At 36.1% G+C, this 15408-nt stretch overlaps 1 protein-coding gene across 5 annotated transcripts in view; it reads left to right on the top strand.

Moving 5' to 3' along the window:
* The window catches only part of LOC123595905 (UDP-glucuronosyltransferase 2A1-like), a 50261-nt gene extending 38252 nt beyond the window's left edge, over nucleotides 1-12009 (top strand). For 4 of the 5 annotated variants that reach the window (XM_045473848.1, XM_045473844.1, XM_045473847.1 and 1 more), the window contains 3 exons: nucleotides 7110-7197; nucleotides 8985-9204; nucleotides 11382-12009. In XM_045473848.1, the coding sequence (XP_045329804.1) occupies nucleotides 7110-7197; nucleotides 8985-9204; nucleotides 11382-11661 (588 nt within the window). In that variant the 3' untranslated portion in view covers nucleotides 11662-12009. The remainder of the gene's footprint in view (nucleotides 1-7109; nucleotides 7198-8984; nucleotides 9205-11381) is intronic. The other variant, XM_045473845.1, reaches the window with a different exon arrangement.
* Nucleotides 12010-15408: the final 3399 nt, after the last annotated feature.

Raw genomic sequence — 15408 nt, 5'->3', positions numbered from 1 at the left:
GAGAATCCTATTTCCAGGGGCACTGGGTGGTTCAGTTGGTTGAGCATCCCACTCTTGATTTCAGGTCAGGTCGTGTTCCAAGGTCATGGAATCAAGCCCTGCATTGTGCTCCATGCTGAACATGGAGCCTGTTTAAGATTCTCTCTCTCTCTCTCTCTCTCTCTCTCTCTCTCTCTCTTCCTCTCCCTCTCTCCCCCTCTGCCCAATACCCTGCCTGTATGCTCTCTCTCTAAAATTAAAAAAAAAATTGCCTAAAAAAGTCTGATTTCCAGAGTTATTATATTGATTACAAAAATCGTTTGTCCAGTTCTCATCAACAAAAAAAGTGACAAGGCATACAAAGGTATGTAAAACTATGGCCTATCTGAAGGACCAAAATATATTGAGAGAAACCGTTCCTTTTTTTTTAAGTTTATTTACTTATTTTGAGACAGAGAGAGAGAGAGAGAATCCTAAGCAGTCTCCACACCAGCACTGTGGAGCCCAACACAGAGCTCAAACCTATGAACCGTGAGAACATGACCTGAGCCCAATCAGATGTTTAACCAACTGAGCCACTCAGGCACCCTGAGAGAAACCATTCCTGAAGAAGCCTAGCTGTTGGAAGTACTAGATAAAGAAAACAATTGCCCTAAAGATGCTCAAATAGTTAAAGGAAGACCCTGATAAAGAGAAGAAAATGATGTAGGAACAAAATAAGAATATCAGTAAAGAGAAGGATATCATAAGAATGACCAAAAAGAAATTCTACAGCTAAAAATTACAATAACTGAAATAAAAAATTCACTTCAGGGATTCAAAATCAGATATGAGCCAGCAGAAGAATCAACAAACTTGAAGAAAGAATAATTGAAATTATCAAGACAAAAGGACAAAAAGAAAAACAAAAGTGAACAAAGCCTAAAGGACTTATGGGATAGTATAAAGTGGAAGAACAAACACACTCTGAGAGTACCTGAGAGTAATGGGCAAAAATAATTTGAGGAAATAATGGCTTAAAAGGTCCCAAATTCAATGAAAGACACAAATCTAAGAATCCCAGAAGCTTAATGAATTTAAAGTAGAATAAACTCAAAGGGATCCACACTAAGATACATAATCAAGTTGTTGAAAGACAAAGACAATGAGAGAATCTTGGGAAGCAACTCAACACATAAAAGGTGACTAGACGATTTCTCAACAGAAACCTTGAGGCCAAAAGGTAATGGGTTGATATATTCAAAGTGCTGAAAGAAAAAATTGCCAACTGAGAATTTCATTTCAGGCACATTTCTTTCATATATGAGGTCAGAAATTAAAACATTAACAAATAAACAAAAGCAAGGGAGATCATTACCACTAGACCTCCCCTGCAAGAAATGAAAGGTCTTTATGGTGGAAATGAAAGGCTACTAGACTGGAACACAAAATCATGAAAAAATAAAGATGTGCAGCAAAGGTAAAAACTAAGGCAATTACAAAAGCTAGTATTATTGTAGTTGTAATTGTATTCGACTTTCTACTTTTTTTCTTATTTATTTTTTTAAATTTAATTCATTTTTTAAATTTACATCCAAGTTAGTCAGCATATAGTGCAACAATGATTTCAGGAGTAGATTCCTCAAAGTCCCTTACCCATTTAGCCCATCCCCCCTCCCACAATCCCTCCAGTAACCCTTTGTTTGATCTCCATATTTAAGAATCTCTTATCTTTTGTCCCCCTCCCTGTTTTTATATTATTTTTGCTTCCCTTCCCTTATGTTCATCTGTTTTGTCTCTTAAAGTCCTCATATGAGTGAAGTCATATGATTTTTGTCTTTCTCTGACCAACTAAATTCGCTTAGCACCATACCCTCTAATTCCACCCACATAGTTGCAGATGGCAATATTTCATTCTTTTTGATTGCCAAATAATGCTTCATTGTGTATATATATATATATATATATATATATATATATATATATACCACCTCTTCTTTATCCATTCATCCATTGATGGACATTTGGGCTCTTTGCATACTTTGGCTATTGTTGATAGTGCTGCTGTGAACATTGGGGTGCATATGTCCCTTTGAAACAGCACACCTGTATCCCTTGGATAAATGCCTAGTAGTGCAATTGCTGAGTCATAGGGTAGTTCTATTTTTAGTTTTTTGAGGAACCTCCACACTGTTTTCCAGAGTGGCTGCACCAGTTTGCATTCCTACCAACAATGCAAAAGAGATCCTGTTTCTCCGCATCCTTGCCAACATCTGTTGTTGCCTGAGTTATTAATGTTAGCCATTCTGACTGGTGTGAGGTGGTATCTCATTGTGGTTTTGATTTGTATTTCCCTGATGATGAGTGATGTGGAGCATTTGTTCATGTGTCTGTTGGCCATCTGGATGTCTTCTTTGGAGAAGTGTCTATTCATGTCTTTTGCCCATTTCTTCACTGGATTATTTGTTTTTTGGGTGTTGAGTTTGATTAGTTCTTTATAGATTTTGGATACTATTTTGGATACTTTTTATCTGATATGTCGTTTGCAAATATCTTCTCTGATTCTGGTCAGTTGCCTTTTAGTTTTGATGATTGTTTCCTTCCCTGTGCATAAGCTTTTTATTTTGATGAGGTACCAATAGTTCATTTTTGCTTTTGTTTCCCTTGCCTCGGGAGACGATGTGTTGAGTAAGAAGTTGCCGCGGCCAAGGTCAAAGAGGTTTTTGCCTGCTTTCTTCTTGAGGATTTTGATGGCTTCCTGTCACATTTAGGTCTTTCATCCATTTTGAGTTTATATTTCTGTATGGTGTAAGAAAGCAGTCCAAGTTCATTTTTTTGCATGTCACTGTCCAGTTTTTCCCAGCACCATTTGCTGAAGAGACTGTCTTTATTCCATTGTACATTCTTTCCTACTTTGTCAAAGATTAGTTGCCCATACGTTTGTGGGTCCAGTTCTGGGTTCTGTATTCTGTTCCATTGATCTGAGTGTCTGTTTTTGTGCCACTGTATTCCTCTTTTTAAAATCTTCTCAAAAATTTAATTGTATTCTACTTTTTAAAACCTTCTCAAAGATTTTTTAAAAATGCATAGCCATTATTAATCTAATCTATTTTTATAAACATAATGTATAAATGTGTATCTTGTGTCATCAGGAACAGAGAGTGGGGGATGTAGCTATGAAGGAGCAGAGTTAACATATCCTATTGTACTTTACAACTTATAAGCCAAAAAATAAATCCCAAGAGTAATTACAAATACTTTGAAAATGAATGAAGACAATACACCAAAATTTATGAGATGCAATGAAAGCAGTGCTCAGAGGAAAGTTTATAGCTATAAATGTCTACATTGAAAAAGAGGCAAGATCTAAAGTCAACACCTAATTTTACACCTTAAAGAACCACCTAAAAAGAACACCTAAAAAGAAAGCTAACTAAACCCAAAGTTACCAGAAGGAATGAAATAACATTAGAGCAGAAATAAGACAGAATAGAAAAATAATAAAGAAAATCAATGAAACCAAAAGTTGGTTCTTTGAAAATATCAACAAATTTCTGAAACTTCTAGCCAGGCTGGCAAAGAGGAATTAAAAAAAGAAAAAGAAGATGCAAATAATTAATATGAACCTGGGCAGATTACTGACTTCACAGAGATAAAAAGGATTATAAGAGCTTTATTAGGAACAATTGTATATCAACTAATTAGACAACCTAAAAGAAATGGATAAATTCTTTGAAAAACACAATTTACTTTAAAAAAGAAACAAATATTTCAACAAACCTGTACCAACTCAAAATATTGAATTGGTAATCAAAAACCTCTCAATGACAAAAGGTCCTGGACATATAGCTTTACTGGTAAATACTACCAAACAGTTAAGAAATAATTAAATAAACTAATGCTTTTCAAATTCTTCAAAAAAATTGAAGAGGAGGGATCACTTCCTAAATGATTCTGAGGCCAAATCTGCCCTTATACAAAAGCCAGATAAAGACAGTAAAAGAAAATAAAGTTACAGACCAAGATCCCTTGTAAATATAGATGTAAAAATACTCAATAAAATATTTGCAAATAAAATCCACTAGAAAAAAATTAATTATTTAAAAAAATGATATCCACTATAATATTGAAAGGTGTTTCACCATAAATGGGATTTATCCCAGGAATGCCAGAGTAGTTCAGCCGAAGTAAATTAATCAGTGCAATACATCACATTAATACTTATGAAGGAAAAAAAAAAAATCACATGATTATTTCAACTTACCCAAAAATGGAATTTGATAAAATCCAACATTCTTTCATATTAAAAAAATCTCAGAAATCTAGGAATAGAGGGTAAATTCCTCAATATATGATAAAGAGTAAACTCGGAAAACCCATAGCTAACATCACACTTAATGGCAGAAACTAAAAGTTTTCTCCCTAAAATCAAGAACAATACAAGGATGCCTAATCTCATTGCTGCTATTTAGCATTGTACCAGAAGTTATGGTCTGGGCATATTACACTAGAAAAAGAAATGAAAAAGCATCCAAATTGGAACAAAAGAGTAAAATAATGTTTATTTGCAGATGACATCATCCTATACATAGAAAATCCCCAAGAATCCACAAAGAGCTAATAGAGCTAATAATCAAACTCAACAAAATTGTGGAATCAATACACAAAAATCAGCTGTGTTTTTACACACATATTTGAACAATCTGAGCATAAAATTAAGAAAACAATTCCATTCCCAAGAGCAACCAAACAAATCAAATACTTAGGAATAAATCTAACCAAGGAGGTGAAATATTTGTATGTTGAAAACAACAAAACATCGTTTCTTCAAGAAACCAGAGAATATCTAAATGAGTAAAGTCATACCATGTGCATGGATAGAAAAACTTAACATGGTTAAGTTGTCAATATGATCGAAAGCAATGTACAGATTTAATGCAATGCCTATCAAAATTCTAACAGACTTTTTTGTACAAATGAAAATCCAATCCTCAATTTCATATGGAACTGCAAGAGCCATAAATTGACAAAACAATCTAAGAAAAAGGCTAAGGTTAGAGGACTCCCATTTTTCAACTCTGAAATTTGAAATTTGCTATAAAACCACAGTAAATTAAACAATGTGGAACTGGCAGAAGAGACATATAAACCAGTGGCATGAAAGACAGAATAAAAGTTAACCCTCACAGATATGATCAGTTGATTTTCAACAAAGGTACAAGACCAGTAGGGAAAGGAGAGTCTCTGAAAAAGTGCTGGTAAAATCCTGATATCTACATGCCAAAGAATGACGTTAAAACCCTATCTTACACCGTATACAAAAACTAACTCAAAATGGATCAGAAACCTAAACTTTAGAAGAAAAACTATAAAACTTATAGAAGACAATATTGGAGGAAAACTTCATCACATTGGATTTGGCTTTGATTTCACAGATATGACACCAGAAGCATAGGCAACAAAAGAAAAAAATGGACTTCATCAAATTAAGAACTTTTGTGCATCAAAAGATACTACCAAGAAAGTAACACAACATACAGATTTGGAGAAAAGCTTTGTAAATCATGTATCTGATAAGGGATCAATGTCCACAATACATAAAGGACACCTAAAACTCAACAACAAAAACCCAATTCAAAAATGGAAAAGGACTTGAATATATATTTCTCCAAAGAATGTATACAATAGCCAATAAGTACATGAAAAGGTGCTCAACATCATTAATCATTAAGGAAATTGCAATCAAAAGCACAAAAGATATAACACTTCAAATCCATGAGTATAGCTATTATTTAAAAATTGGGAAATAACAAGTGTTAGAATGTGGAGAAATTGGAACTCTTGCACATTGTTGGTAGGAGTGCAAAATAATGTAGTAGCTATAAAAAACAGTTTTGTTTTTCAAAGAATTAAACATAAAACTCTCATATGACCCAGTGTTTACAATCCTACCTACATATCCAAAAAAAAAAAAACCCAAACAAATGAAATCAGGGACTCAACGAGATATTTGTGCACCAATGGTCATAGCAGCATTATTCACAACCACCAAATAAATGGATAAACAAAATGTGGCATATACACACAATGGAGTATTATTCAGCCTTAAAAAGGAAGGAAATTCTGATATGATATAACATGAATGAACCTTGAGGACATAATGCTAAGTGAAATAAGGCAGTCAGAAAAAGACAAATACTGTATGATTACACTTAGATGAGGTACCTAGAGCAGTCAAATTCATAGAGACAGAAAGTAGAATAAAGGTAACCAAAGTCTGCCAAGTGGGAGGAATAGGCAGTTAATTGTTTAATGATACAGAGTTCATGTTGGAGATGATGGACAGACACATTTGAGTTAAAAATAGTAGTAATGGTTCTACAATATTGTGAATGTCACTGTATTGTATACTTATAATACATTAATTCCACTGTATTGTATACTTATAATACACTAAAATGCTAAATATCATTACATATATTCGACCACAATAAAAAAGACATTGCTTCTTTTTTAAAAAATGTTTTATTTATTTATTTTTGAGAGAGAGAGAGCACAAGCAGAGGAGGGGCAGAGAGAGAGAGGGAAGCACAGGATCCGAAGAAGGCCCCAGGCTCCAAGGTGTCAGCACAGAGCCCATCGTGGGGCTCAGTCTCACGAACCATGAGATCATGACCTGAGCTGATGTCAGACGGTTAACCAACTAAGCCACCCAGGCACCCCAACAATACTTGCTTGTATGTCACTGTCAAGTTTATAACAAAAGTTCAAAACACTTACAAATTCCTAAAGGGAATGTAATAACATCCTTCTCCTTTGCCTCTGGAAACGTTGTTTAAAAAAATTCCCTTAACCACAAAGGCCTAATAACACCAATATGTAGTTATTCCATATACAGATTGTCTGTTTTTGTTTCTTCACCTACTGAGAATGGCCCTGATGATGACAGTCTATTAGGATTATTGCAAGCATTTGAAAACATAGTTGCCATTTCAGTGCTTTAAACATTCGTTACTTAATCATTTAAGGCCTTATTTTGTTCATTTGTTACAGGGAGGCATTGAACTAGGCTAATTCTCAGTAAGTGTCTCATTTTGAAAGGATGTGCTTCTGAAAATCTTCTAATAGATTAAAGGTATTTATTTTAACAGGTTCTGTGGAGATACACAGGAAAGAAACCAGACACATTAGGACCCAATACCCGGCTATATGAATGGATTCCCCAGAATGATCTTCTTGGTAAGACCAAAGAGAAGCAAAACTCAACAGAGCTGAATGAGGGATCCTCTGAATGATAATTTAGTAACGTATCAATCCAACAAATTTGTGTTAAAAACAAGCAAAAAACTCTTTAATTTCTTCTTCGCATTTCTTCTGGAACTTGTTAAAGAAAAAATTCTTCATGATACTTGTTAAAAACTGTGAGGCACACTTTATTCAAGACCATTATGATAAATATAGATACTAGTTCATGGACTTTTGCAGTGAAGCAGAGAGACTGGACTCAACTCTGAATACAGTAAGAAAAAGTGGGGATCTTATAGCCAAGGAGCAGAGTGGGGGTCACTGGGTAGAAAAATACTAAGAGGAAACATCAGGGCAAGGGAGGGATTCTGGCTACACCAACCTAAGCAGATTCTTGCCGAAAACAGACCAGGGTCATCAGACACCACCTGGGGAAAGTGAAGGATGAGGAAACCAATCAGATATAAATATGGGTGATCAGATACCAAACTGGGGGAGTCTAGCTAAACTGATTTAGTAGGATTCTTGCTAAAATTGGGCAATGCAGAGAGAAATTCAGAAGCTCCAAAATCAGAGCCTAGTTGAGAAGAGAGCTCAAAGAAATTTGACTAGAGTTTGGTCAAGGAGCAAATCTTTCCCGAGCTCTAAATTACAATCAAGATATAATTCTCCCATTTATGACTCCTCAGAGTCAGAGTCAACACACTTTTAGATCAGGCTCTCATTAACTCTTGCATAAAATACTGCAGCAGCCTCCTGGTTCTCTATATCCACTTACTCCCACCTCTCTTCTTTCCTCCTCTGTTTGAAAAAAAAAAAAAAAGTGAGAATCCTATTCACCATCTCTAATATTATAAATGTCTCTATACTACTATAAAATCAAATGTAAAATCCCATTTTATTAAACAGAGTGCTTCATGAACTTTCCCTAATTTATCTTCCTAGACTGTTATGCCAACATTCTCCCACTGAAACCCTGTACCTCCCACCACTCCTTCCCTTATCCATACAAGAATTTCATTTTTTAAATCCCTCCATCCTTTTTTTATTAATTCCTCACCCCAATTTGTCCAACTGGCAACTACTCTCCATCATTTAAAGTCCACACAGACCTTCTTAGAGGTTTGTGAAATGACTTACTTGCTAGAGTAAGTAATTGCTGCTTAGCCTGGAATAACGAATTGCTGCTTTCTTTAGATCTTATAGGAATTTATATATAGTCTCATGGCACAGAATTGTGTAGAAGATGCTGCCTAAATCATAAGAGACTTTTAAAGACATAGAATGGGTGCCTAGGTGGTTCAGTCAGTTAAGCATCCGACTTTGGCTCAGGTCATGTTCTCACGCTTGGTGAGTTCAAGCCCCATGTAGGGGTCTGTGCTGACAGCTTGGAGCCTGGAGCCTTCTTCGGATCCTGTGTTTCCCTCTCTCTCTGTCCCTCCCCAGCTCATGCTCTCTCTTTCTCTCTCTCTCTCTCTCTCAAAAATAAATAACCATAAAAAAATGGAACAAACTGAGGGTTGCTGGAGGGAGGGAGGGAAGGAGGGATGGGGCTAAATGAGTGATGGGCATTAAGGAGGATGCTTGTGGGATGAGCACTGGGTTTTATATGAAAGTGATGAATAACTGGATTCTACTCCTGAAACCAATACTACATGGCATGTTAACTAACTTGAATTTAAGTATATGTTACCTAATTGAATCAATGGTTTATAGGTGTCACGATTTTCTGTTTCTGAAACTCTCACAACTTTGAATAATGATATGTTTTTTCCTCTTAGGTCATCCCAAGACCAGAGCTTTTATCACTCACTGTGGAACCAATGGGATCTATGAAGCTATTTACCATGGGGTCCCTATGGTGGGAATTCCCATGTTTGGTGATCAGTATGATAATATTGTTCGTATGAAAGCCAAAGGGGCAGCTCTTAAAGTAGACTTACATACAATGACAAGTTCCGATCTACTTAACGCTTTGAAGGCAGTTATTAACAACCCTTCGTGAGTATAGAATATATTCTTTTCTGAGAAGCATCTGGTGTTTTAAAAGGAGTAAATTGTTTCATTCAATTTTTAAATTGACACTTTTTTGAGATGGAGAGAGAGGGTGCAAGTGAGCAGGGGGCAGGGAGAGAGAGAATCTCAGGAAGGAAAGAGGGAGAGAAAGGAGGGGGTGAGAGAGAGACAGAGAGAGAGAGAGAGAGAAGCAGGGCTCACCTGAAACAGGGCTCGTGTTCACCGAAAGTGGGGCTGGAGCTCACCGGATGTGGGACTCAAACTCACCGTGAGATCGTGACCTAAGCCGAAGTCAGATGCTTAATGACTGAGTCACCCAGGTGCCCTAAGCTGACACTTTTAGGTAATCAACGGCAAATAACTAATATCAGATTCAATTGTTTTATACTTCTCAAATTTTATGTAGGCCTTTTGATTCACCTACTGTTAATAGGTAATAGATTACAACCTCAAAGAAATACTGTTTATTTAAAGAAAATAAGTTATTGTTGAAGAGACGCAGATCTTTATTTTTTACTAACAATTTTATTGTTTATTTCTTAAAAATTGCAAATATTACCAGTATAAAGAATTAGGCAATATAACAAAAAATAGAGAAATAAAAATAAAAAATAACTTTCCTGATGCAGATATAACTAGCAGTAGAGAAATATTACTTCAGATATTTCCTTTTGCTAATCTATAAATAGGGAAGAAAAAGAAATAATTTTATAAAAATTGGATCATGCTACTTTTTGATTAAAAAAATTCTATATTGGGGTGCCTGGGTAGCTCAGTAAGTTAAGCGTCTTGACTTCAGCGCAGGTCATGATCTCACAGTTTGTGAGTTTGAGCCCTGTGTCCGGCTCTGTGCTGACAGCTCAGAGCCTGGAGCCTGCTTCAGATTCTGTGGCTCCCTCTCTCTCTGCCCTTCCCACATTCGCATTCTGTCTCTCTCAAAAATAAATAAACATTAAAACATTTTTTAAATCCTATATTGGTATATACTAACTTAAAACAAGAGAAAGAAGATACAATACAATTGAGAGGTCCAAACAGCAAGATGGAAGACCCTAGCCTGTCTGTTGCCTGGCAAAGGTCAACCTTATAGAGCCCTCCAGGAAAGAAAACAGCTCCAGAAAAGAACTAGAGTCCACTTAGCAAATTTTAGCAACACATCAGAACAACAACAACAACGACAACAACAACAACAAACTGAAAATAACATCCCAAGAAGAAAAGGAACACAGATTCATTTTGCTTGCATCATCCCACTAACACTCCAGCTCAAACTCAGGCAGGGGGAGAGGGGGCCCCTTATCCTTGGCCTGCCCCTCAATACTGCTTCCTATCACTAGCTCATTCCTAATACCTTGCTTAGCAAATGAGATCAAAAGTCTGTATTCTCGGGGCGCCTGGGTGGCGCAGTCGGTTAAGCGTCCGACTTCAGCCAGGTCACGATCTCGCGGTCCGTGAGTTCGAGCCCCGCATCAGGCTCTGGGCTGATGGCTCAGAGCCTGGAGCCTGTTTCCGATTCTGTGTCTCCCTCTCTCTCTGCCCCTCCCCCGTTCATGCTCTGTCTCTCTCTGTCCCAAAAATAAATAAACGTTGAAAAAAAAAAAATTAAAAAAAAAAAAAAAGTCTGTATTCTCAACCTACATATTCTATATTTCTTTTTTTTTTTTTAAGTTTCATTTATTTTGAGAGAGTGAGAGATAGCTTGTGACTGCACATGAATAGGGGAGGGGCAGAGAGAGGGAGGGAGAGAGAATCCAAGCAGGCTCCACACTGTCAGCAAGGAGCCCCATTCAGGGTTGAACTCACAAACCGTGAGATCATGACCTGAGCCAAAACCAGGAGCCAGAGGCTTAACCCACTGAGCCAACCAGGTGTACCTCTACATTCCTATTTCTAAACTTTTTAATGGTATTTCCAATTAGCAAGTCTTTTCTCCCTTACTTCCAATTATTACTTAAACTACAAACAATTCTGCTTATAGGGCCAGCGTATCTAGAAATCTCTCAAGAGGAAATAAATTGTCATAGGCATTCTGTACTCGATATCATTTATGACAATTTCTTATATAATTATGTAATATCCTTTTAATGATAGAAACATAATTTTAGGTATCTCATGTTCTTAATGAATTTTTTCACATTGCTATCTATGTATCCAATCTTTAGCTATAAAGAGAACGCTATGAGGTTATCAAGAATTCACCATGATCAGCCTACAAAGCCCTTGGATCGAGCAGTCTTCTGGATCGAGTTTGTCATGCGCCACAAAGGAGCCAAACACCTTCGGCCAACCTCCCATGACCTCACCTGGGTCCAGTACCACTCGTTGGATGTGATTGGGTTCCTGCTGGCCTGTGTGGCTACTACTATATTCCTGGTCACAAAATGTTGCCTGTTTTGTTGCTGGAAATGTGGTAAGACAGGGAAGAAGAACAAGAGAGAATAGTTTTCTTTAATAGTTTAGATAGAAAACAGGGCCCATCTGAATTAACCAGCCAGTGATTTGAACAGATTCCTTTCCTAGTTTTCCCAGTTCTTGTCCATTCCTCAGCTTATGAAGTCAAAGATCAAAGAATCACCCAAGGATTTCACCACATGATTTGGAGTTAAGATGTATAATACCTTATTCTTTAAAAAGAGAAGATAAACACATGGAGGTTCCTACTACTAAAATGCTAGTACTTCATTCACTTGTTTTAGCTCAACAAATTAGGATGGTGTTTGAGAACTCAGGAATGCAATAATAAATTCTGTTTTCAGTACCAATCATATTAAACGTTTTCTAAATACTTAACATCATTTTGCATCCAGTATGTTATAATTATTGCATATTCTCTAAACTAGACAAAGTAGAAAAAAGCATGCTATAGCCAGAGGTTCCCTTCTAATAGAAATATTAGGAGATTCAAAGTTTCTACTGCTGTGAATCATGTTTTAAAACCATTAATTTCATTTCATATGACACATCAGTCTTTGTTCCCCTTGGAGTACAAAACACTATTTTTTGTCTTTGATTTGAAGATTGCCCTTGATTTAAAAATTAATAATAATAGTACCAGATTTGTACCGTAATACTTTGTGACTTTAGAGAACTAGTTGATTTTGATTACTTAGAATTATAGATGGTATGGTGGAACAAAACCAAACAATTATAATTTAATACCTGCCCTTTACTCTTCCCACCAATTTTACTTATAATATCCATGTTTGGAAAGAAGAGACAAAACTATAACTCTTTAACTGCACTGCAGATAATTTGAGGGGGGGGGATATGCATTTCTCAGAATTCTGTCTGCTGTGGGGATGATTTCTCCATCTAACAGAAATGCAGTGGGTTTTCCCATTTCATCCTTTCCCTTACCCCAGCACTTCTCCTGGTCCTCTCAAAAACTGTACTGTGACCACTATACCAAGCACAAATACTTAGGCTTCTTGATAACTAGCATTCGCCAGAAATCTGCAGTAAGCATGAGGATATAAATTGAATTTCAGGGGCGCCTGGGTGGCGCAGTCGGTTAAGCGTCCGACTTCAGCCAGGTCACGATCTCGCGGTCCTTGAGTTCGAGCCCCGCGTCAGGCTCTGGGCTGATGGCTCAGAGCCTGGAGCCTGTTTCCGATTCTGTGTCTCCCTCTCTCTCTGCCCCTCCCCCGTTCATGCTCTGTCTCTCTCTGTCCCAAAAATAAATAAACGTTGAAAAAAAAAAAAATTAAAAAAAAAAAAAATAAATAAATTGAATTTCAATAGAAGTAAGGATTCTCTTTCCCTTTCTTTTCTAAAAAAACTATCTTCCAGTACATCTGCCAATTCTTTACCCTTGAGGTTGAAGAATTATTTAATCCAACTGGAATTATGTATTAAACAAGCTCAGTAAATGATTTACCACAGTTTGATATTTATAATCCAAGTTTAATAGACCTAAAATTATAGCTGCATCTTAGAACAATATAAATCATTTGGAGGATTATCTGTGTTTTACAGGAATAGTGGCCTAAATAACAGCAAGGCAAACAATTCTTAGGTGTTAAATTAACAATAAAGAAATATAAAGAAACAACATATTTTCTCAATTTGATGAGGTTTGAAAATAATTATGATGCTTTGAAGAATAAAGTTTCAAAATGTAAACCCTAATGCTGCTTGGTTTAAGATCTATCAAAGCAATGTATCATAGTGCTGAATTATTTTATCTGGCAATTAGATAATGTGCTTTCCTATAATAGTCTTTAAAATCATAGTTTAAAGATATTCCTTTTCTTCTTTGTTATAAAATGACATAATATAAAGGAGTTAAAGTAAAGATTTGCATACCTTGTTAGCAATTCCCGAGTTTATTCAAAACAACTACCTTAACAATTAAAGGAATATATTCTACCTTGTGGAGATGAAAGCTTTTCTTAAAAAGAAATATTTGCCTATTTAAATAATCTATAAAGCATAATATTAAATATATAAACTCTGATAATAATTTTAGGTATACAAAGGCTAAATAAAACCAGTGAAGCATTATATTTTTTCCAGTTTAAGTTTTAATAAGAACACATTTTTCAGGAGTTGAATGACTTCTGGCTTTTCTAGTCAATTAAAACGTAGATCATAATTTAATTGAAAATGCTAATAGGTAGATGTAATTGTTTTGTACATGAGCACATATGTTAACACAAAGAATGTTCTACATGTTGTGAATAAACATTCATTCATATTGTATGTTTTGATCTTTAAACTTGTTTGGCTTTTTCAATGAGGGATTTGTTTCTGTTATATTCTACATATTTTACCAAAAGTAATGATTCACCTGCAGGCTCAGATCTACCATACTCCCTACATTAAAGGGAATAGTATTTGTGAATTTCTTTTTTGTATTTGTGGTGTTTTATTTTTTAAAGAAATTAATGCTTCTTTTTGAGAGAGAAAGAGTGAGAGAGAGAGAGCACAAGCAGGGGAGGGGCAGAAAGAGAGGCAGACACAAAATTCAAAGCAGACTCCAGGCTCTGAGCTGTCAGTACAGAGCCTGAGGCTGGGCTTGAACTCAGGAAGCATAAGATCATGACCTGAGCTGAAGTCAGAGGCTTAACTGACTGAGCCACCTAGGCACCTCTATATTTATGATATTTTAAACTGTTATAGTTGAGACTAAAATGTGTCTGGTGCCTATGGAACAGAAAAATGTAAGTTCCACAATTTACACTGAATCACTACGTGCCTTCTAATCTCACTTTTATTTTCTCCCCGGGTTCTTTGCTTCTCAATCCCACTTCAGTTCTGCCATTGTTCTGATTCTGGCTCTAAACACAGCTAGAGAGACTGAAATCTTAATCTCTCACTTTAATTCCTGTCAATTATTTTTCCCAGAGACGGTCCTTTCATCCGCTCAGTTGAACTCCCTTCACATATGATACCAGCAATCCGTATGATACCATGAAATGCAGACACTTACTTTTTACTTTTAAAGTGATTGTCAGATTATCAAATCATGATTCTTTGATTAAGGGAAGCTACCCACTCTGTCCTGGGGATCCTTTATGCTGACTAGCATGCCTCATTTTAGTTCCTGTCTCCTTTCCAAGAACTCCTAGACATAAGAGTTTGTATTAACACTTTATTTCCAAGTATATGCTCCCATTTCTTTTTTGAAAAAATCCCATGTTGACTTTCTATCATAGATGAGGAAATTCTTTCTTTATAGGAAATGGAAGAATTTGCCCAGAGCTCTGGGGAAGATGGTATTGCAATGCTTTCATTGAGATCAGTAATCAAAAATCTCACAGAAGAAAACACAAACATAATCAGTGGCCCTTGCCCAGATCTTATGGAAAGTTAGATAAACTTTAAACTCTATCATACTATACATTGCTTTCTACAAAAGGAGGTAATATTTCAAAATGCACGTGTAACCAGATATATTTTTACTCATTTGCTTAAATTCTGCAAGTCTTGCTTTGGATTGCTTTCAGGAAGTTATATGTTATAAATTAAAGATAAAATTTGGGCAGTATGGCTAGGAGCAAAAGAATTTCTAAATTCATCCATCAGGCAGGCTTTATTCCCATTGGAGGGGGTGGGGCGGTTTCTAGATAAAGTGTGAAACCTGCAAGAAGTTTCAGAGGGAGTCATGTTACTCCCACTACCTGCTAACCAGTGTAGAATTGGCAAAGTGTTGAGTTTACAAGCTCTGACTCTAGATTAAAATGACCT

This window comes from Leopardus geoffroyi, chromosome B1, assembly GCF_018350155.1.
Source record: "Leopardus geoffroyi isolate Oge1 chromosome B1, O.geoffroyi_Oge1_pat1.0, whole genome shotgun sequence".
In the NCBI taxonomy this organism is placed as follows: Eukaryota; Metazoa; Chordata; class Mammalia; order Carnivora; family Felidae; genus Leopardus; species Leopardus geoffroyi.
Note: the sequence above shows the minus strand (reverse complement) of the source record. Positions and strands in the feature narration are given on the sequence as shown.